Source organism: Acomys russatus, chromosome 18, assembly GCF_903995435.1.
Source record: "Acomys russatus chromosome 18, mAcoRus1.1, whole genome shotgun sequence".
NCBI lineage: Eukaryota > Metazoa > Chordata > Mammalia > Rodentia > Muridae > Acomys > Acomys russatus.
This window is the reverse complement of record NC_067154.1, coordinates 12,715,655-12,736,981: the sequence shown is the minus strand read 5'-3', so window position 1 is coordinate 12,736,981 and position 21,327 is coordinate 12,715,655. Positions and strand designations below refer to the sequence as shown.

Here is a 21,327-nt window from a genome sequence, read left to right as displayed (position 1 = left end):
ATGTCCCAGTTTAAGCGCCAGAGGATCAACCCACTTCCAGGGGGAAGAAACTTCTCAGGTGCTTATCTCCTTACCTGGTTGCACTCAGGACGCCCTCTGGAGACAGTTTCCAAAAATACGATTCTTGGGTGTTTCCCTGAATGTCTGAGGAGCTGATTGGAGCCACCTTGACGTCTGGGGTTTACAAGATCCTCAGCCAGTCTTTAGTGCTTAGGGGGGACAGGTGGAGTTCCTGGAGGTTGCTTCTTTGTCCCCATAGGTGCGGCTTCAACATCTCTTTTGGGCCCTCCTCCTGGTTTGCTTACTCCTCCTGTGGCAACAGACCTCTCCCAAAATGCCAGGCACCTTCAGGTATGTCGAGTGCCCTTTCTAGTGAGTTCCCCTTTGGGGGCTATCCTAGTTTGTTTCGATCTCTGTTGCTTTTTGTTTTTTGTGTTATAATGGGTCAACATTCTTGTTTTTTGTTTGTTTGTTTGTTTGTCCTAGTAGTAAGCCAGTTTTGGGGAACTAGACATCTCCTAGACTGGGGAAATCTTTAATATCTGGCCCCAGAGAGATCTTTTGGTGCCTTTTGGGTTTAAAGGACTGAAAATCCTAGAAGCGTCTCGCCTCTTCATAGATAGGCTGTGTCTATCTCTCTGTTTCTCTCCATGTGAAGGTCCCTGTAATACCCCAAGCTGGGTCCATTGCAGTTAGAGATGAGGGCCCTAGCGGCAGGGCGTGATTTTGTTCCGGTTGCTTTTGACCTACGCTCTTGTCTTGCAGGGTGGGGAGAAGCAGCGGGTCTTCACTGGGATTGTTACCAGCTTGCATGACTACTTTGGGGTGGTGGATGAAGAAGTCTTCTTTCAGCTAAGGTAGGCTGGAGGGCTAGTCTCTTCTGGGAATGGTGGTTGGGTTCCGTTCTCTTCCCCCCCCCCCCCCCCCCCCCCCCGCCCCCGCTGTTGGCCTCCTCCTTAAAGCCACTGCTTTGCTATTTTACTGCAAGGTGTGAGAAATCTTGATGGGAAGGGCTTTTGAGGGGCAGTCAGGGTAGCTTGTCCAGGGTCCCCCCTGATGGGGCCTTCCGGTTTGTTTGCTGGCAGTGTGGTGAAGGGCCGACTACCCCAGCTGGGTGAGAAGGTGCTGGTGAAGGCTGCATATAACCCAGGCCAGGCAGTGCCCTGGAATGCTGTCAAGGTGCAGACGCTCTCCAACCAGGTATCTCTCTCTCCTTAGCATGTGCACTGCACAGGGGAGCAGGAGAAGGAAGTCCTGACTATTGGGCATAATCCTTTCTTTTGTTGAGCGGGTGGAATGGCCGTCTCTCCATGTTATTAATGCGGGGATGCCCTGAACTTGCTATTTTCCTTCAGCCCTTACTGAAGTCTCCAGCACCTCCGCTTCTGCATGTGGCAGCTCTGGGCCAGAAGCAAGGGATCCTGGGAGCTCAGCCCCAGTTGATCTTTCAACCTCACCGCATTCCCCCACTTTTCCCTCAGAAGCGTGAGTACTGGTGGCATGCAAGTTGGGGTGTGGCCTTATGGGGTACTCTTTTGAGGAAAGGGCTTGTTACTTTTATATAGATGTTCTCAGAACAGAAGGGGGGTGCCTCTCTACCCAGGAAGAGGAGGAGGAAGCTGGATAGGGTTTAAGGATATTTGAGTCACTGGCTGTTTCCTTTCTTCAGCTCTGAGTCTCTTCCAGACGTCCCACACCCTTCACCTGAGCCATCTGAACAGGTTTCCTGCTCGGGGTCCTCATGGAAGACTGGACCAGGGCCGAAGGTGAGAGGATGAATGGCATTGCATCTCCCTCTAGGAGCCATATTCCACCTCGGCCACCTGTTGACACTATCTCTTTCTGTGGATAGACAGCACCTGGCCCCTTTCTGAAAGGCAGACACACTGAAACAAACATACAAATTGCGCAGCTTTATATACTACCTCAGCAAAAGCTGGGATTTAGTATTCTTATATTTCAAAATGTTACATTGAAAGTTTTTGTAGTTTTGATTGAGACAAGGTCTTACTGTGTAGCGCAGCCTGACCTCATGGAGAGCCTGGGGTCTGCCTAGTCCTAAGATTATAGGTGTTTGCCCACACTTGCCCAGCTGAGATACTTGATTTTGAAATAGGTCTTATGTAGCTTAGGCTGGCTTTGAACTCAGTATGTAGCTAAAGGGGACCTTGAACTCCTGATTCTCTTCTACTTCCCATGTGCTGGGTTTACAGTGTGCGCCACCGTGCCTCGCTTGTCTATGCATTCATTTGTTTTTAGTTTTTTTTGGTTTTGAGATACTGTGTGCACATGTGTGTCCTATGAATTTGTATGGTGGTGTGTGCAGGAGTATGTGCAGGCAAGAGGTTGATGTTCAGTGTCTTCTGTTGTACTCTGCTGGTTTTGTTTGCTTGTGTTGGTGATTGAGTCTCATTGGAGCTTGCCATTTGGCTAGGTTGACCAGTCTGCAAGGCCTAGATAGCCTCCTGTCTGCCTCCTCCAGCACTGGAATCGCAGACTGTGTCAGCACACCAGCTTTGAGATAGGTGCTGGAGATCTTTGTGGGTAGCAAGCAACTTTACCCAGTGAGCCTGCTCCTCAGCCCTAGATACTTAAAAAGTTCCCTTCTGTTTCCAGTCTGTAACATAGAGATAGAAAGAATTGTTACAAGAAAACAGTAACATTAAAAAAAGGACTGTTGTAGCATGTTTTAGATCCTAATTTAATTCTTTGTGTACACCTTGTGTAACAGTGTGCAGGCTGTAGTAAGCTCAGTAGTTCAGGCTTTGTCCTGTGCTGACAGTTTTCTTGGCTTAAGGTGCAGCAAGCATGGTTGATTCAGACATTTGAGACATTCTGTGGTCCTTTATCATCTGCAAATTTTGGGAATTTCCAGGAGCATGCTCAGTGTGTCTCAAGTTCACATCTCTTTTGTGCCTCACTGTCCTTGATAGTTTTTTGTTCAGCTTCTTATAATAGAAAATTCAATATATTGCAAAGGGAATGGAAAGATAAAATGAATCTTCAAGCCATTACCTGATTTTAACAAGTAGTATTATCTGCGTTTTTATTTCTATTCTACCGTTGTCTCCTTGTTGCCTTGAATTTTTATTTTATTTTTTATAAAAATCTTAAAAGTGAAACTGATTAAGATTGAGATGTCAGTATCTTGACTATACATTTTTTATCTCAGCACCCTGCCCCTAGTAAGATCACTGTAGAAAGTTCCCTCGTGCAGTGATTTTCTTTGAAATAACTGTACAGAAAGGGAACCACCCTGTCCCCCACATGCTGGTAAAAGCTGAGAAGCAGTCCCGCAGCAAGCACTTGGAGGAAGCATGGCCTAATCTGAGGAACGTTGAGGGAGGTGATGGACTAGTCCCTGTGCAGAGCTAGCATTTCTTCTCTGGGAAAGGGCGCTGTGGATCCCCTGTAGGTTTGTCTGGGTTGCTCTCTACATCGTCTCCACTACTGAAACCCCTTATTCCCTTCTCCATTCCTAGACGCGTACGTGGCGTGCACCTAGACCGCTTGTCCAGTGCGTCTTCCTGGGCTTCGGTTTGCAAGGCCCTTCCCCTTCCTCATTCTGTGAGCTTATGAAAGCCTCCAGCACAGAGCCATAGCAAGTACCTTGAGGGTTTATGTGACCTGGTTGGAAACCAATGACTGTGGGCTTGTTGCTTTCAGTTGAAAGCTGTGGCTGGCAGTTGCAGCTGATTGCCAGGCCCTGGTGCACCACCTGCAGTGTATTACTTTGGCCAAGGTGGTTCAGGTGTTAACAGCTTTTAGAGAAAGGAGGTGTTGTGCCTGTTAGAGTGAGAATGTGCCAAGTAGGAAGAGGGGCGTCAGGAATTAGTCAATTTGAGGAAAATTGGCAGTTTATAAAAGATTTGACCACATGGGTGGTCTGCCCATTAGCCCAGCTTTAGGTTAAACTCCCGGTGCTGGGACCAGGGAATAGTGTTGTCCTTGGGCTGCTCTTGTGGGCAGCTGAGGTGTGTTCAGCCAGGCCCGGCTTCCCCGCTACTAGCCTGTCCCTGCTGGCTGTGTGGGCCAGCCCAAGCCACTTAAGACCTTGTCTTAAAACAAAAGAAAAAGGGAATAGTAACATTCAAAGGTAAGTTTGTAGCCTTCTTTGAATGTCCCATTGTTGACAGGAAGGTATTAAAGAGTTTAGGAAGTGGTTTTTGCACTGGGAAACTGTTCCTGTTGCGCCTTCTCTGTGGCCTTTCTAGTTTCTTTCTGCGCTCAAGTTCATGGTCTGTGATATTCAAGGTATCTTTATGTATGTGTTCAGCCGTTTCCCATATGGTAGCATGATCTTCTTTACAAGTTTATTATTTCACACTCTCTCATATCTAAAATCCACGTTGATTATATCCCTCCATTAGCTTCTCAACCCCCTGCCTTGAATCTACCTCTTTTTAAAGAATATTCTAAACTTCCTCTGACAGATTCATATATGCATACAATGTATATCTATCATACCACTTTAATTTTCCCCTCCTCCTACCTCCCTAACGTACCCCCCCCCCCTTACCTTCACATTTTTTCTTTTTGGCTTACTACATTACATCAGGTTGCTATTTAGGCTTGCTAACCTGACCGGGGTGGGTGTGTTTACCTGAGTAAGAGCAGCTAACTGGTGGCTACACCGCTGAGAACTAGGACTCTCTTGAAGCAACATCTTGGTGGCTGAATCATCATTGTAGCACTCAGGTGTCAGTGAGGCTGCGTGAACGCCGTTCGTTATATGGCTTGGTATTGTTGCATCATATGCCTCCTCCCCTTCTTGGGATAGTGTTTCAAACATAAAATTACTGGGGCAAAAGATGTTTTTCTTTGCTTTGCTTTCGCCTCCTTTTTATCCAGTTAAAAATATTTATTTTTATTCTTTAAAAAAAAAAAGAGTTGGGCATGGTGGCACTCGCCTCTAATTTCAGCATTTGGGAGGCAGAGGCAGGTGGATTTCTGTAAATTTGAGGTCAGCCTGGTCTACTAGGCTGTCTTCCAGGACAGCCAAAGATACACAGAGGAACCTTGTGTTGAAAGCCAAAATAAAATAAGAATTATTTTAAGCCAGGTGTGGTGGTGTACACCTTTAATCCCCACACTTCTAGTTCTTTATGTACTAGAGGATTGATTGCCATGAGTTCAAGGCTAGCCTGGCGCTACATAGTAAATCTGAGATCAGCCTGGGCTGTAGAGTAGGAGACAGTCTCAAAAATCCTAACACATGGGCTGGAGAGGTTGCTGAGCAGGGAAACCTACTTGCCACCAAACCTGATGACCTAAGTTTGATCCCTGGGACCCAAATAGTTGAAGGAGAGAGCCAATTTCCACATGTGTATTGTGGCATGCTGTTTGTACATGTATGTGCATTAAAACATAATGACAATTCTAAAATGCAGCCTTCAGGATGCTCAGCAGGTAAAGGTTCTAGAGCATGACTCTAGCCCTGGCATTTAAATTTAAAGAAGTTTTATTTATTTTTTTTTTTTGCATTTGTTTATTGTAAGCATATATGTGTGGAGATTAGGTAACTTAGAGAGATTGGGTCTTTCCTCCCATCATGGGGGTTCTGGGATCAAATTTAGGTCACCAAGCTCTATTTTAAAGCCGTTCTTTCTTATAATTGCCTTTTGTATATATGCTGTACCTTGTGTTTGTATGAGTTTACTTTCCTATTTTAATGTGTAATAATCTGTCACCTATTTGGTAGCATGGCTCCTATCTTTAATGTCTGTGTGGTGCTGGACTTGAACCCAGGGCCTCCTACAGGTCAAGCAAGTGTTCTACCACTGAGCTACACACTACTTGTGTTCATTTCTTAATGATGAGGAGTCAGGTATTTTCTAGTTCTTTTGTACTGGATGCATGTGTAACAATGTGGCTTTTTCTTTCTGGTGATGGATCAACCTCCAGTGATGACTATGACTCGAAGAAACGCAAACAGCGGGCTGGTGGAGAGCCCTGGGGTGCTAAGAAACCGAGGCATGACCTTCCTCCTTACCGGGTTCATCTCACTCCCTATACTGTAGACAGGTAAGTGAAGGCTGGGACGGGCTGTAGACTTGTACAAGCCATGGTTTCTGGGGTAAATGAGACTTGGATTATTCGGATGTGTTAGAATGTGTGTAGTCTGGCAGCCTCTTCTAAAATCAACCAACTCGTTGGAACCTGCTGTGCATGGTTTGCTGTATCTTCGAGTAGGCTCTGTGTTAATGCATATTAGCCAGTCTTGTTCTGACACATGCACATTTGTTCATGTGTGTGGGTTCACATGCATGTTTGGGTACCTGTGTGGAGGCCAGAGGAAAACTTCAGATAGCATTCCGTAGGTGCTGCCTAGCCTTTTGTTTGGAGACGGGCTTAGGCAGGCTCTTCCAGAGAGGCTCAGTTGTCCCGGAGCTGGACAGCTACCACTTCAGCACTGGCACAAAGCCCTTGTTTCCTGTACCTTTGCGAACACTGTATTCTTTTTTGAAGACAGGGCTTCTCTGTGTAGCCTTGGCTTCCTGGACTCTCTTTGTAGACCAGGCTGGCCTTAAACTCAGAGAGATCTGCCTGCCTCTGCCTCTCCAGTGGTGGGATTGAAGGTGTGTGCCACCACGCCTAGCTGTGCCAACACTGTTTTCATATACTCCTTTTCTTTACTTTTTTCTTTTTTGAAACAAGGTTTTGCTGTGCAGCCTTGGCTGTCCTGGAACTCATGCTATAGATCAGGTTGCCCTTGAACTCACAGAGATCCACCTGCCTCTGCCTCCCAAGTGCTGGGATTAAAGCCATGCACACCACCGCCTGGCCTTCATATACCTTTTCATTGTAATTTCGCTGGTGAAAAGTGCTGTTCTGATTTGCATTTCTAACTAGAAGTGAGTTTGACACTTTGAAAGAATGCTTTGAAAGTAATAAACTTTTCACATGTGTGTTCATTCATGTGAGCTACCATGTGGAGACAGAGGGAAACTCAGGTGACTGTAAAAGTACCTTTTATTCTCCTGGCTCAATTATTGTCTGGAGGTTTACTGTTTCCTTCTGCTAACCTAGGCCTAGCCTTGGAAGCTTCTAGCCTCCATACAATCTAATCTAGGCCTAGAATGTTTTTAGCCTCTGAAACTTACTAAATAAGCTCACCCTTACTTGTTCTTTCTGAGCTCTGGGCTGGTTGGTTTAACTCAGCTGTTTTTCCTCAAAACTCTTCTCCCAGCTGACTTATTCAATCTGGCTTCTCTCTTGGCGCAGAATTGCTGTTTGGCCTCAAACTAACTCAGCAATGTGCTCTAATCTTCTGGTTCTTCTCATTTTCTGGCTTGTTCTGTCTTCACCTGAGTTCTCTCTCTGCAACCCATCTCTTTATTACTGTCCTGGTAAAAACTGTCTCTCTCTCTCTCTCTGTAGCCTCTTAAGTAGCTTCCCTTTCCTCTCTCTTCTCGTGAGAGTAGGGCGTATCTTATTCTGTCAAATCTCTGATTCATCACCTTTTCTGCCACTCAATTAGACATCACTTTCAAACATGGGTGCTTCCTTCTACAAACTAACTTTACCTTTGTTTGGGATTAAAGGCATGGACCGCCATGCCTGGACCTAAGCTTTTCTTTACCTGATACTTTTTCTATACCAGGCTGGCTTTGAACTCAGATCTGTTTGCCCCTGTCTATGAATGTGATTTTTTGCTAGAACAGCTATGTTCTGAATTAACATTCATCTACAGGTGACAAGACCCTTTTCCTAGGCTTTCATGTCTCATGTGCTTATTTTTCTGGGAGGGATTTGGTAATGTAGGGTTTTACAGTTTTTCCTAGGCAGCTGAGCTTTTTGTTACTGACTAGTAAGTTGCTTATCAAGACCATGACCACTTCCGGGGCTGGAGAGATGGCTCAGTGGTTAAGGGTCCATGCTGCTCTTCCAGAGGACATGAGGTTAGTTCCTAGCACCCACATGATAATAGCTGACAAGTGCCTGTACCCCCAGCTCCAGAGGAATCTGCTGCCTCTGGCTTCAGAGAGCCTGCACACATGTGCATGTACCCATACACATAATTAAAGTAAATATTAAAAAAAAAAGAGACCATGACCATTTCTGTATCATATATTGTCATCCCCCCCCCCCTTCTTCCCCAGTTTTACTTTCTTTGCTATGGGACTTTATAATCAAGTGATCATAAAGGGCCCATCCTTACCCCTTGGGAGATCCCTTATTAGAGTCTTTATTTCTCAAACTGAAAAAAATGCTTTTGCAGTTTCATTCATTCATTCATTGTGTCAATAAATGAAGGGGTGAGGGTGACACAGTCCTGCGAGTGAGGTTGGTTCTCTCTCTCCACCTTTGCACGGGTTTGGAATTGGCTTGCACAGCAAACACCTTTACCCTCTATAAGCCATTCTGCTGGGCTCTGCAGTTTTGTTTAAAATATTTTTTAAATGGTTTATGTGTATGTTTGACAGACGTGTGCTTGGTGCTTATGGAGGTCAGAAGAGGGTGCCAGATCCCCTAGACCTGAAGTTAGACAACTCTGAGCTGCCATGTAGCTCCTGGCACTCACACCTAGCTCCTCTAAGAGCAGCAAGTGCTCCTAACCTCTGAGCAGTCTCTCTAGCTCCTTCTTTAATGCTCGAGTGTTTGCTCAGCGGATCCCCTTGCTGTCTTCCTGCAGTCCTACCTGTGACTTCCTAGAACTTCAACGACGTTACCGCAGCCTCCTGGTCCCCTCGGATTTTCTTTCTGTTCACTTGAGTTGGCTGTCAGCCTTCCCTCTGAGCCAGCCCTTTTCCCTCCACCACCCAAGTCGGATCCAGGTCTCTTCAGAGAAGGAGGCGGCTCCAGACACTGGTGCTGAGCCCAGCCCTGTGGACAGTGACCCCACTTACAGTTCCAAGGTCAGTTGACTGGGCTTTTGTGACCGTCACCTTGCGGGGGCAGAATGTGGCTGAGCACTTTGTCTTCTGCACAGGTGCTGCTGCTCTCCTCCCCGGGCCTGGAGGAGTTCTATCGTTGCTGCATGTTGTTTGTGGACGACATGGCTGAGCCAAGGGAGACACCAGAGCATCCTTTGAAGCAGCTAAAGGTAAGGGCTGGCTTACAGGAGGCGAGATGTGCTGGCTGGTCAGTCTGTCACGTTTTCAACAGCTAGGCTCCTGTGCATTAACACAGACCCTCAGTGTTTTGGAGCTAAAGGCCCAGTATAGAGATGCCCCCTCTGGTTCGAGTGAATGGCCCTAACTACCCCTTGCTGCCTTAGTTCTTGATGGGCTGCAGCCTTGCCTCACTGTGGGAGACGCAGGCCATGTTTCGCTATTCCCAATCTCTCTGCAGTTTTTGCTGGGCCGGAAAGAAGAAGAGGCAGTGTTGGTTGGGGGTGAGTGGTCTCCTTCCCTGGATGGCCTCGACCCCCAGGCAGACCCACAGGTGCTGGTGCGCACAGCCATCCGCTGTGCACAAGCCCAGACTGGCATTGACTTGAGCACCTGCACCAAATGGTGAGTGGCCTTCCCCATGTGGCCAGCTCGCTGTGGGGTGTCAGGAGCCTGGCTTCTGCCCTCTGGGTTCTCTCCTGCCACAGCTCATGGCTGCCTACCCCTAACTGCTCATAGACAACTGAGTGCTCAGGGCTGTGAGCACTGATGGCAGCTGACCCCTGAGCCACACCCAGTGCTCCTCAATGCTTTAGTGCTCCTATGTGCTGTCTGCTTACTGCATCTCCCTGTTGCCTAACCACTGAGGCTTGGCGTGTGGCTTTATGTTTGTACTTATGACTTGGCATGCAGCATGTGCGTATGGAATGCTGACTGGAAACAGAGGTACTTGTCTGTGAGTGGGATTCCTGTGAATATGCCACAGTTGAGGACTTTCTTTTCCTTTTGCTGTGAACAGGTGGCGCTTTGCCGAGTTTCAGTACTTGCAGCCAGGGTCGCCCCGGCGGTTACACACAGTAGTGGTGTACCTGCCAGATGTGTGGACCATCATGCCCACTTTGGAGGAGTGGGAGGCACTGTGCCAGCAGAAAGCCACAGAGGCAGTTCCCCAACCCCAGGAGCCATTAGGGGTAAGGCGAGGCTGTTGGAAAACGCAGGGAAGCTGGGCATGGTGGCACAGACAGCGCGCTAACTCCAGCACAGGGGAGGTGGAAGCAGGAGGATCCCGAGGCCAGACTTGCTCTCACCTTCATAGAGCATCTGGTGTTAGCCTCAGCTACGTGAGCCCCTAGCTCAAAAGTAGGTGCCCTGACCTCAGGGCCCAGATAGTCACATCTGAGCTATTGTCATAGGAAGCAGAGCCTACTGAACAGGCCCCTGATGCGTCAGAGCAAGCAGATACTTCTAAACAGAACCCAGAGACTACGGAGGCCACCACACAACAAGATGTGGACACTGATCTCCCAGAGGCCCCTCCGCCTCCTCTAGAACCTGCTGTGATGGCACACCCTGGCTGTGTCAACCTGTCTCTCCATGGAATTGTGGAGGACCGGAGGCCAAAAGAAAGGATCTCTTTTGAGGCAAGTGCAGGAGAGTGCTCACAAGTGTAATGAAGAGACAGTACGGCACCTTCGGCCTCTTCCCTGATGCCTCGGTTCCTGCCCCTCTTCCCACAGGTAGTGGTGCTGGCCGAGCTGTTTGTAGAGATGCTGCAAAGGGATTTTGGCTATAGGATTTATAAGACACTGCTGAGCCTTCCAGAAAAAGTTGTGTCTCCCCCTGAGCCTGAGAAGGAAGAGGCAGCCAAGGAAGATGTAGTCAAAGAGGAGGCTGTCAAAGAGGAGGCAGTCAAGGTGTCCAAGGATGAGGTACAGCCTGAGGGCACAGCTGCCGAGTCAGACAACCCACTGGTGAGTACTGTTCTCAGCCCTGGGCTGGGCTGAGGCCCACACATTAGTGTACCTAGTATGATTCAAGTCCCGCAGGCGTGTCAGACACAGTTGTAGGTACTCTGCATGTCCCGTTGCATTGCTCCTTTATCTAACCCATTCTTTGGAAGCTGAGGATGGGCTGAGGCCCAGAAAGATGAACCCTTGCATTGCAGCCACACAGCCAGGAAATGTATCCAGAGTGAGGGAATTGTGGCTAGTAGGCCATGGCAGCACAGAAATGCCAGTCAGGAAGCTTAGGAGTTGGGATTGCCTGATGGTTAGGTAGGTGGATAAACTGGTTTTTAGCCATTTCTAAAATGTAACTTGGCTTCTTGTCCAAATATTGTCATGTACACATGATTGCTTCTAGAACTAAGACTGACAACTGAGAAATACCTCAGGGGTCTAGATATGCCCCTGCTGATCTGAATCCTGGTGTGGTTAGACCCGTGAGCCCAGCACATGAGCACCCAGCCGATACTTGAGTGTGAGCAACTGCTAGTCAGCGTTACAAGACTCCCTCTCCTCCTCACTACCTTGGTCTGCTTTTCTAGAAGGAAGATGGGCTTCTGCCCAAAGGGCCCTCTTCAGGGGGAGAAGAGGAGGACAAAGCCCGGGGTGAGGCAGCTGAGGATCTCTGTGAGATGGCCTTGGACCCAGACCTGCTGCTTCTGAGGGACGATGGAGAGGAGGAGTTTGGTGTGTGGGCAGTGGCGCTCTCTGGGGTTGGTTGTGTTAGTTTCCTCTTAGGCAGCGGCTCTCGATCTTCCTAAGGCTGTGACCCTTTAATACAGCTCCTCACATTATGGTGACCCCAACGTAAAATTCTTTTTGTTGCTACTTCATAACTGTAATCTTGCTACTGTTATGAATTAAAATGCAAATATCTAATATGCAGGGTAACTGACATGTAACCCCATGAAAGAGTTGTTTGAACCCTAATGGATTCACAATCCAGTTTGAGAACACTGCTCTTAGGGGTGTAGACCATCATCCTTGCTATATGCTGAGCTTGGGATTTCTGTAGCAGGAGCAAAGCTGGAGGAAACGGAGGTTCGCTCTGTCGCCTCAAACCAGTCAGAGATGGAATATTCTTCTCTTCAGGACATGGTGAGACCTGGTCTCCTTCTGTGCCTTGTTGGTGGGAAGCTTGGCCCTTCCTGGGAGAGGGGCCTACCAGTGACCTCTGCCCCAGACAACAGACCAGCGGAGGTTCTTGACTTATGGCCAGTACTCCTCCCCCTGTCAGGGTAGATCAGAGAGATCTGACCAGGGAAACATGCCAAGTTCTTCTGAGAATGTGCCCACAGAAGCCTGTGGCCCCACATCTGAGCTTCCAGATGAAGTCTACCTGTGGCTGTCAGCAGCTCCTGGTTGTGTGTGTCCTGTGCCCTTTAGCCTTGCGAACTGTTTTTAAAGTCCGTTCCTCTGCGTTCTTTGTAGCCTAAGGAGCTGGACCCCTCGGCTGTGCTCCCTCTGGACCCCTCAGCTGTGCTCCCTCTGGACTGCCTTCTGGCTTTTGTGTTTCTTGATGCCAACTGGTGTGGCTACCTGCACCGGCGAGACTTGGAGCGGGTCCTCCTCACACTGGGGATCCGGCTCAGTGCGGAGCAGGTAGTTTCTCTTCTGTCCCACTGTCCTTCTGGATGGCCTTCTCAGGGCTCCTGCAGGCTTCGGGTCTCCCTGAGGCAGGCGTGTGGCCAGTTGCTGTCCTGCTGTGTTTTCTGTAGGCCAAGCAGCTGGTTAGCAGAGTGGTGACACAGAACATCTGCCAGTACCGGAGTCTTCAGTACAGCCGGGCTGAGGCGCTGGATGACGGGCTTCCAGAAGAGGTGCTCTTTGGTAGGTTTTGTGCTCTGGGGCCTGCAGGGACTACTGGGGCCGTGGTGGGCCACCCTCTCCTGACATCATGCATGTCTCCTCTAGGAAACCTGGATCTACTGCCTCCTTCAGGGAAGAGCACAAAGCCAGGTGCTGTTCCTACAGAGCACAAAGGCCTGGTGCCCCACAATGGTAGCCTCATCAATGTGGGGAGCCTGCTGCAGCGTGCGGAGCAGCACGACAGTGGCCGCCTGTACCTGGAGAACAAGATTCACACACTGGAACTGAAGCTTGGTGAGTGCGGTGGCACAGGCAGTAAGGAGGTACCACTCCGTAGGCCTCAGGCTTTCGCCCCACGCTCCAGTGACTGAGCAGAGCCTTTCTGTCATGCCTACCTTACAGAGGAGAGCCATAACCGTTTCTCAGCCACTGAAGTGACAAATAAGACACTGGCAGCCGAGATGCAGGAGTTGCGGGCACGGCTGGCAGAGGCGGAGGAGACAGCCCGGACAGCAGAACGGCACAAGAGCCAGCTTCAGCGCCAGCTGCAGGACTTCCGCAGGCGCCTGGCGCCGCTGCACCTTGAGATGCAGCGGATGGTTGAAAAGGTAGGATGGCTAAAGGGTGGCAATAGTTCCTTTTGGTGAAGCCATGCGAACTGCAGAGTGGAGCTAGCCCGCCCTTCCTTGCCATGCTGGTCCTCCATCTGCTGGGATCTTAGGAGACTTAGCTGTTCCCAGTGCCCTGTACTCTAGTGGCAGGGCGTGGGAGAAGCCCCAGCCTCACCATTCTTACATGTGCTCATACAGGCTGACAGCTGGGTAGAGAAAGAGGAGCCAACGCCTAGCAACTGAGTGGCCGACTAGTGAGGTCTGCGATGGAGCCATGACGTTAGAGCCCTTTTGGTACCGGGAAGCAGCTGGAGCAGGGCCTGGGAGCCACAGCAGGGGTGGCTGAGTTCTGTGCTTAGCCTCTGCAGGGGACATCAAGCTATCAGAATGGGGTTTGTGCTATGTGGATGGATGTGTGAGGAACCCCAGTTCCAGCTACAACTAAATACAACATCTTTTGCACCCCTAGAATGTCATTTTGCCCTCAACCTTGGAATTTCTCCCAGGGCCCTTGTAGTCTTGTGCTGTCTCCTGTCCTCATCCATTTTAGAGTAAGATGGGAGGAAAAGGCTTTTCCAGCCCAGGAACAAGGTCTGATGCCAATAAATGGAAGGAATGGGCGTAGAGTTCATGCGGCCAAGAATGCCCTTCCTGTGGACGGCACGAGCCCCGTAGGCTCCGGAGTCCGTTAGTGATGGAGCCATGCTAGGAAGCACTCGGCGTTGGGTCAAAGTTGCCAACAGAACACTGTGTTCCAGCCGCCCCAACTTGCCAGAAGAACCAGCACTTCTTTCTCCAGCTCTTGTGTTCAGAATGTGGTATTGGCTCTGGCCTCGCCCTTTTCCGTTTCCCATAATTCTTGCCTCTTTCCATAATCCATGGTTTCAGTTTGACTTTGTATATAAAGTTGTTTGTTGGTATTTTTTTTTTTTTTGGCTTTTTGTTTTTTAAATAAACCAAAGTCAAAAAACAAACCAGGTTTGTCCTTGTAGCTCTTCTTACAAGCTGCCTGTGTCCTCCCCGCTCGCCAATCCTCAGTGCTGTCCAGAAGGCTCTAGAAGGCATGCAGGCAGTAAGCTGCCACAGGTTGTGATTTGAGTGAAGGCCCTCTGCCAAAGTGGCAGGACTCTGGCAAAGCTGTGGTGACTCTTCCATGGTGTCATTTAAAACACACTAATGTTTTACTGGAAACTTTACTTGAAAATAAAATTCCAATAACACAGGTGAGACACAAGCCTCGCTTCAAGGCCAGCGGATCAACGTGTGACATTCTGTACCGTGGGCAGCTAGACAAAGCCACAGCTCCAGCGAAAGCTAAACACCTGGGGCTTGTCCCTACACTGGATCTGTAGGGGGCCAGCACAGCTAAGGGACAAGAACTCTCCTCCCCAGGGCACTGTGCCTCACCCAACAGTCTGAAGAGTCATGAGGGGGAGGGTGGCTTTCCTAGAGTGGGGCCTCTGGAGGTAGACAGTTAAGGCCTTAAGCTCCACAGGGAGCCCAGGCCCTTCTAAAGGCTCCTGCGGCCAGACACTAGAGCACACCCTGGACGGCTCTGGAAGTGAAAAGGCCCCTGGGGCTTCTCTACCTTCCTTATCAGCACTGGGCACAGGACACAGGGACACAGCAGCCTGTGACGCTCCTAGTGTCAGGCTCAAGCAGAGGGAGACATTTAAGTCAGAGGACTGGCAAGATAGAACAGTGGTCACCTGTTTCCAGCTGGCTGGCCACTGCGAGGTCCATGAATCCATGCCCGCTAAGAGCAAAGCCTACAGAGATGTCATCTGTGTCCCAAGGTGTTTGATGACTCCTGAGGGACAGGGGCTCAGTCATCAGCTACGATGGAGAGGGCTCGGAGCTCACTTAGTTTGGCCTCGTTTTCCCGCTCTCGCTGCTCATCGGAGTGGCCTGGCTGGTCAAGCTGCTGGGTCAGGTCTCCAAAGATCTTATGCATCTCTGAGTAGTACACCACCTGGGTGGGAGGCAAGAGCCGCTGCAGGAGCTGGGCCCTGGGTCCACAGAGCACCCACTCGGCAGCGCAACCACGCGGTTCCCGGTTGCTTCTGGCTGCCGGGGTTGAGAGGATTCCCACCTACTCCCCCTGCCCCCCACCTCCCAGGTCTCACCCTATCACCTCGCAGCAGAGGGAGGGGTGAACCACAGCTGAGGCTTTTGGGAATGTCTACTGAAAAGAAAGGTTTATCAAGACCTCCGGGCAGTAGGGCATCCATAGTTCCATGGGGGACAGGGCTGTGGTGAAGGACGCCCTATCCTTTAAACCTGTCTCCCTTGAACAGCTACTGTGAGCAGGGGGACTATGCATTTGAGGGTGCCAGAGAGTAGTATGTGGCCAAGGGCAGGCTGGGGGTCTGCTGCCTTTTCTAAGCTAGGAAGGGAGCCAGGGGTTTCTGGACATGGAAAAAGAACATGGCATACACTGGCTCCCAGTCTTGTGAGCTGGTTCTAGAAGTCCAAGAGAAGGAGGTGACAGCTTCCCAGACTCCACCCCTTCCAACCTTTGCGCATTATCATAACCCAGTTAAGCTGCCTGGATGAAAAGCACCAGCAAGGTGGTGAGAGTGACAACAACATGAGAGATGGGAGGCAGGTCCAAGAGTTTCTCCAGATGCTAGATGACTTTTCCACAGAGGTCAGAGGCCATTTCTGCCTCAGTTTCTACTTCCTGACATGATAGCACATACTCATTGAAGTGTGCCGCATTTTTCAAGCACCTGAACTTTGAGACTGTCTCAAGGGTTCTCCTTCCATCTGAGAACCGGGAAGATGGTGACTGGGAGGGTGGCTGTGCAGCAAGGGCCAGTGGGAAGTAGCATCCTAAAAGTCTCCTGAACCCGAGCTGGGTTCTGTTGGGCCAAGTACTGGGGCCCCCCAATTCCTTGCCTGGGCCATGCTGCCTGGTGAGTCACCAGGAATGCTCACTTCTCTAGTGACTAATAGCAGTGGCAGCCGGGTGAGGAGGAGGCTGGCACAGGGGAGGTGGTAAACAACCCTGGCTACCCTGCTGCTTGGTTACAGGGTACCCCATTGCCCGGGCACTCTGCAGCTTCCTCTAAGGATCTGGGGGGTAGGGACATTGGGTGCAGGCCACTGGAAGCAGAAGCAGGGGTCATGGAAAAAGAGGGCAGGCCCAGATCTCCCCTCTCTGAGCCCCTCCTCATCCAAACAAAGGGGGCAGCAGCTGAAGGGCACCCCTCACCTACAGAGACAACAGTAGCACACCCTCCAGCTTCTGTGGGCTGTCTCGCTCCCTAGAGAGCACTGCACTGAAAACATGTCACTAGCAAGGCCAGGCTCCAGCCCACCCCTTCGTGATGTCAAGCATTCTACTCCATGGCTTTGGGTGTCACCTCAAAATGAAGGCTGGAAGTGGGAATCAGGCTTTTACCCAGGACTTGTGACTATGAAAGCAACAAGGAATGATGATGTCCACTAGAGGGCGCCAGAGGCGCAGGTACGACAAGAAGCCGAGCAGGCAGAGCTTGGGGACAAGAAGCCTTAGCTTGGCAACCAGTTAAGTGTTGGTCCACGTGGAGAAGCCCTGCTACTGGCTCTAGTACCACCGCCTCTCCCATCTTGCCAGTTGGGAGAACAATCCTAGCTAAAAACTGCCTGACGAGGAATGGGGAAGGGAGGGCAGGAGCTGCACGTCATCCTAATTGGACCCACCATCTCAGTGGCAGGAGACACTGGGCTCTGGCCTGTGTCCTACCCTCTCTGACTGCTACCCCCTTACTAGCCTGCACTCCATTAGTCTTTCCACTAGGGGCACATCATATCTAGCAGCCAGCATCTCAGGGCCTGTTCAGAACCCTCCCTAAGAAGCTCAAAGTTAGGGCTCCTGTGGTCTCAGGCTAATGGAACTCTGTTGGGCCTTTAGGCAGTCACTCCACTGCCCTCCCAATCATCTCTGCAGAAGACCTGGTCAGCTAAAGTGGTGGCTAATGACACAGCCTGGGCTCTTACTCCTTAAGCGTGGGAGGAAGAACTCAAAGGAGAAAGAGTTAAACAAAAAAGGAACCCTGCCTATGACAGGGCTGGGCACCAGGGCTGACTGGGGCACCACATGAATTCTTATAGTGCCTGCAGCAGGGAGGCACTGCTGTCTATGCAGCGCATGTCTACGTCTAATGGGATTTCCCAAGGGGAGAACCTTGCCTCACCTGTGCCCGGATCAGGGCCTCAAAGCTGGGCTGGAAGTAGTCAAGTCGGCTGCCGTAGAACCGCGGCATCTCATCCAGGAGTTGTTTGTTCTTGGCCTCAAAGTCTTCCCGAACGGGCCGCAGCTCTTCTCGGGCCTGGGGAAGAAGACCCTGGAGTCAAGGCTGTCACTGAAGGGAGCAGGGCGTGGGTGGAAATAGCTAGTGTCCTGGTTCTGCTGGTCCTGAGAGGAGGGCCTGGTGGCAACGGTTGTTGCTTCTGCTGCTCCCAGCCCCCCTCCCCGCCCCCTCCGCACCTGGTGCAGCTTGGCCAGCACCGGGCCAGTCCTCTCCTTCTCTTCGTACTTCTCCACCTTGGCCTGCAGCCTCCTGTAGTCCTGCAAGGCCTGCTCCCGCCGTTTCACTGCCATGTTGAGGCTTGGGAATACGCTGCCAAACCTGTTGGGCACAGCCTGGTTGGAAAGAGGCTTGCCACGTGGGGGGGGGGGGTGGTGGATCTGACAGTCACCACTTACTCAGAACCATGTAGGACACACCTACTATGTGCCAGTCCCACAAAGCCCTGAAGCTTTGAGACTTGCACTGGTAGGGGGACAGGACTGAGGGCTCTCTCCAGACTCAAATGGTGGGCTGTGAATGAGAGTGCTCCTTGTCCTGCTGTCCCCCCCCCATCACCCCACCCCCCCCCCCAACACCCTTAACCTTATCACAGAGGACAGCAGGGCTCTGTGATTCTAAAAAACAAAAGGAAACCGAACAAACAGGGCAAGCTAGGACCGCAATCAAGTAGTGATGACGGCCCCGAAAGACCGTGAGTGTCCAAGGTTGCCAGCATCTTTTCTACTACATCACAGAGCCACTGACAGTGACAACAAAGGATGAGATCCTGGTAAGCGTTCCTTCCCACTGCGGGGAAACACTAACGCTGTGGTTCTCCCACTAAAAGAACAAAGGGAAAAGGCACATTTTAGAAAGATGGTCCTAGGCCCTCTACCCAACATGACTCAAGAAGGGTACAGCATGGCCCTGCAGAGAAGGCTGTATTTGAAATGTTTTGGCATCTGAGTCTACCTATCATCACCAAGGCTACCTTTCCCCCATGAAGGGCCACTGTATCTTGGACAGGCCCAGGGGAGAGGTACTTTTTGGGGGACCAGGCAAGAGTAAAACATTCTTGACACAGATGAGGGATGAAAGTAAGGTACTTCTGCAAGGCGGTCTCTTGGAAGTGAGAAAATGGGGTAAAGCCTTGAGGGGCTGTGGCTGGGTTAGTGCTGTGGAAGGCTTTCCTACCACATTGCGAGGTGGCCACGGTGCCAGCCAGGATCTCTGACAGCCTGGTATGATATGGACAAACCACCAAGGGATTTAACACCTCTGGTCACTGAGGTGGAGAGACACTAGCTGGCGACCTGGGGCCACAAGAGTCAGCTTATCTAGGCGGAGCCCAGAGAGGGTGACAAAGCAAACAGAAGTCAGGAGGATGAAGATAGGTTCACTGGGACCCCAGGCAGTGGATAAGGCCAGCCAGAGCTGAGGGAACATCTGAATGCTTAGGTTGTCTTCAGTAGGTCCAGACCCCACAGGAGACACTATTCCCAACCCCTGCTTCTCACAGGACATGATCATACATACAGGACTTAGAAGCCTCAACAAGTCAAGGACACACAGATGGGAGTAATGAATACTCCTGCTAGAGAAGAGAGAATACACACTTGGCCAGGTATCAGGTGTGAAATGTGCAAAATCAATGTGGGGACCAGGCATCACCAGGTCACACTGGGAGAAGCTAGTCACATTGCCCATGGCAAGGCAGCTGTGTGATTCAGCTGCTCGGGAGCCCCTTGCCCTTCCTGGGCAGCTGAGCAGTGTGTGGCTTGAGGGAACAGGTGCCTTGGGCCTGAGAACCTACCACCCTGTCGCTCCCTCTATCTCAAGAGGACAAAGGACCCCAGCCGCCTGGTCCTCTGGTCAGAAGCAGCCTGCTGTTTGGGTGGCCCCAGGGCCAGGGTCAGAGACAGGGTAAGAATGAGAGACACGCAGGAGGCAGGGGTGGAGTGCTTTCCTGTCCGGCCACACACTCTCCCCTTTGCTCATCGGAACTCATCTATGGGGGTGGGGGTCTATCACAAGAACAAAGCAATGCGTTAAGGGTATCTTGCCTTAACGGCCGTGGGGCAATATTGGCTGGCACGCAGCCCCGGATACAGAGCTTTAGCCCCAGCCCCTTGCCACGGTTGTCATCTTCAAGGGCAAGTCCCACCTACCAGGAATACTAAGATGAATAGTATCACGACCTGGCCAGCTCATGAGAACACAGAGACGCAAGTGGACATTGAAGTGCAGTGCTGGAGGGAGCACGGCTGCCACAGACCGGGGGTTTGGAAGACCACAGGCCGTGGGGGGTGTGGTGGCGACACAGCACTGCTTAATAGCCTGCAGGAATCAAGACCACCACCCTCTGCCGGTGCAACTGGCTCTGCGGCCCCTGTGAGTGGCTCCTGATTCTTTGGGGACTCACAGGTCTTCCTCAGGTCTTGTCTCCTACTTCAAACTAAGAATCGATTGAGATTTGAGCTTCATTAGCAGCTCAGGCAACTACAGAGGAATCATTAACAAAGGAAACTCTGGGTAGGTCTGCACCTGGGACTGGGAGCCCCTGAGATGAGGGACAGGTGTAGTGGTCTTTTCATCTGAGGGGGCTATTCCTGTGCATCCTGGGGTGATGGAGGAAGGAATCCCTGCTCACAGTCCTGCCAAACCTCACTTTCTTATCTTCTACCTCTCAGCCAGGGACAGATCTTGCCCACTACCTGATAGCAGGGTCCACTCCGGATAGGGGCTAACTAGGGGTTGAGGTACTGGTGCAGACCGTTCCCCTGTGTCTGGACCTTTCCCAGGTTCCTGCTCACCTCCTGGCAAGGAGGACTCATAGGCCCGGGCCTCCTCTAGGCACAAAGCTTGCATTTTCTGCTCTCTGCTCCAGAGACACACGGTGAGAAAGTCAGCTCCTTTGCTAGTCTCAGCTGCCGCTTAATAAATCAGTGGTAATAGACAGGCCATACTCTGTTCCCTGGCCATGCTCAAATCATATATCCTCATGCACACTTAGTTCACCTAGCCTTACTTCTAGGCACCAACTCTGCCACGCCAAGGAATCAGTCTGGCTTTCTATCTACAGAGAAAACGAACTTAGGCCAGTGAGAATAGCTGGGACACTGCTACTGCTCAATACGGCAGCACACACACCCGGGCCCACTCTCCAGAGTTCCCAGTCTGGGCGGACCGGGTTGAGGTCTGATTCACATGGATTTTCAAAGACAGGAGGTGTGCTCAGGTCTACGTCAGGGTTTCAGGAAACTCAGCCTAGGAGGTACCCGTTTCTTGACTGGCATAAGGTTGAACACCAAGCTCCCTCCCCAGGGAGGTAAAAGCGTGGGGTGAAGAGAAAGTTGGGAGGGAAAGAGGCCGGCTGGGAGGTGGGCTGGGAGCAGCCGGCCTGGTGGGGAATGCCTGCCACTCCTCATCTGTGCCCACACAGCCGGGATCTTCCACCCACCAGGAAAGGGAAATTGAAAGCATCCCCATCCGACATGTGAACAACCCAGGGACTGGGGGATTAGAGACCGAGCCCCCTTTGCGGGAGGGGGATACTGGGGGCGACAGGGTGGCCATGATCTTCATTAGAGGACAGGAAAGCTGCAGTTTCCTGTTTCCGGTGCTGGGGTCCCTGGGAGCTTCTCTCCTGGCATAAGGAAGCAAGTGGGGAGGAGGGAACAGGCAGTGGTGGTTTATGTGGTCATGGGGGGTGGGGGGGGGCTGTATGCTGGCTGTGGGCTGCAGAAACCTGCCAGGCAGCCAGGCCTGAGGCTCACACAGAGGTCAGCGGATC

The 21,327-nt window shown here is 51.0% G+C and overlaps 2 protein-coding genes across 3 annotated transcripts in view; one reads left to right on the top strand and one right to left on the bottom strand.

The window, feature by feature from the left end:
• On the top strand, window positions 1–14,245 carry Ccar2 (cell cycle and apoptosis regulator 2). Of its 2 annotated transcripts, none has more exons than XM_051160787.1 (20): window positions 1–58; window positions 260–351; window positions 766–857; window positions 1,086–1,200; window positions 1,356–1,485; window positions 1,670–1,766; window positions 5,905–6,024; window positions 8,636–8,858; window positions 8,933–9,046; window positions 9,295–9,458; window positions 9,853–10,024; window positions 10,247–10,474; window positions 10,571–10,804; window positions 11,380–11,524; window positions 11,856–11,935; window positions 12,269–12,439; window positions 12,556–12,667; window positions 12,752–12,940; window positions 13,049–13,254; window positions 13,456–14,245. In XM_051160787.1, exons 1-20 carry the CDS (start codon window positions 1–3, stop codon window positions 13,498–13,500), a joined length of 2,787 nt encoding a protein of 928 aa, XP_051016744.1. In that variant the 3' UTR covers window positions 13,501–14,245. The 2 variants fall into 2 exon arrangements, with proteins under 2 accessions (XP_051016744.1, XP_051016743.1); XM_051160786.1 differs by having other exon boundaries at window positions 11,853–11,935; window positions 13,456–14,243.
• A 623-nt stretch (window positions 14,246–14,868) lies between these two features.
• Window positions 14,869–21,327, bottom strand: part of Bin3 (bridging integrator 3) — a 42,210-nt gene continuing 35,751 nt past the window's right edge. Inside the window, exons 7-9 of the mRNA XM_051160785.1 lie at window positions 17,732–17,873; window positions 17,439–17,573; window positions 14,869–15,229 (exon numbers count right to left, since the gene is read on the bottom strand). Of these exons, the coding sequence (XP_051016742.1) occupies window positions 15,083–15,229; window positions 17,439–17,573; window positions 17,732–17,873 (424 nt within the window). The 3' untranslated portion in view covers window positions 14,869–15,082. The remainder of the gene's footprint in view (window positions 15,230–17,438; window positions 17,574–17,731; window positions 17,874–21,327) is intronic.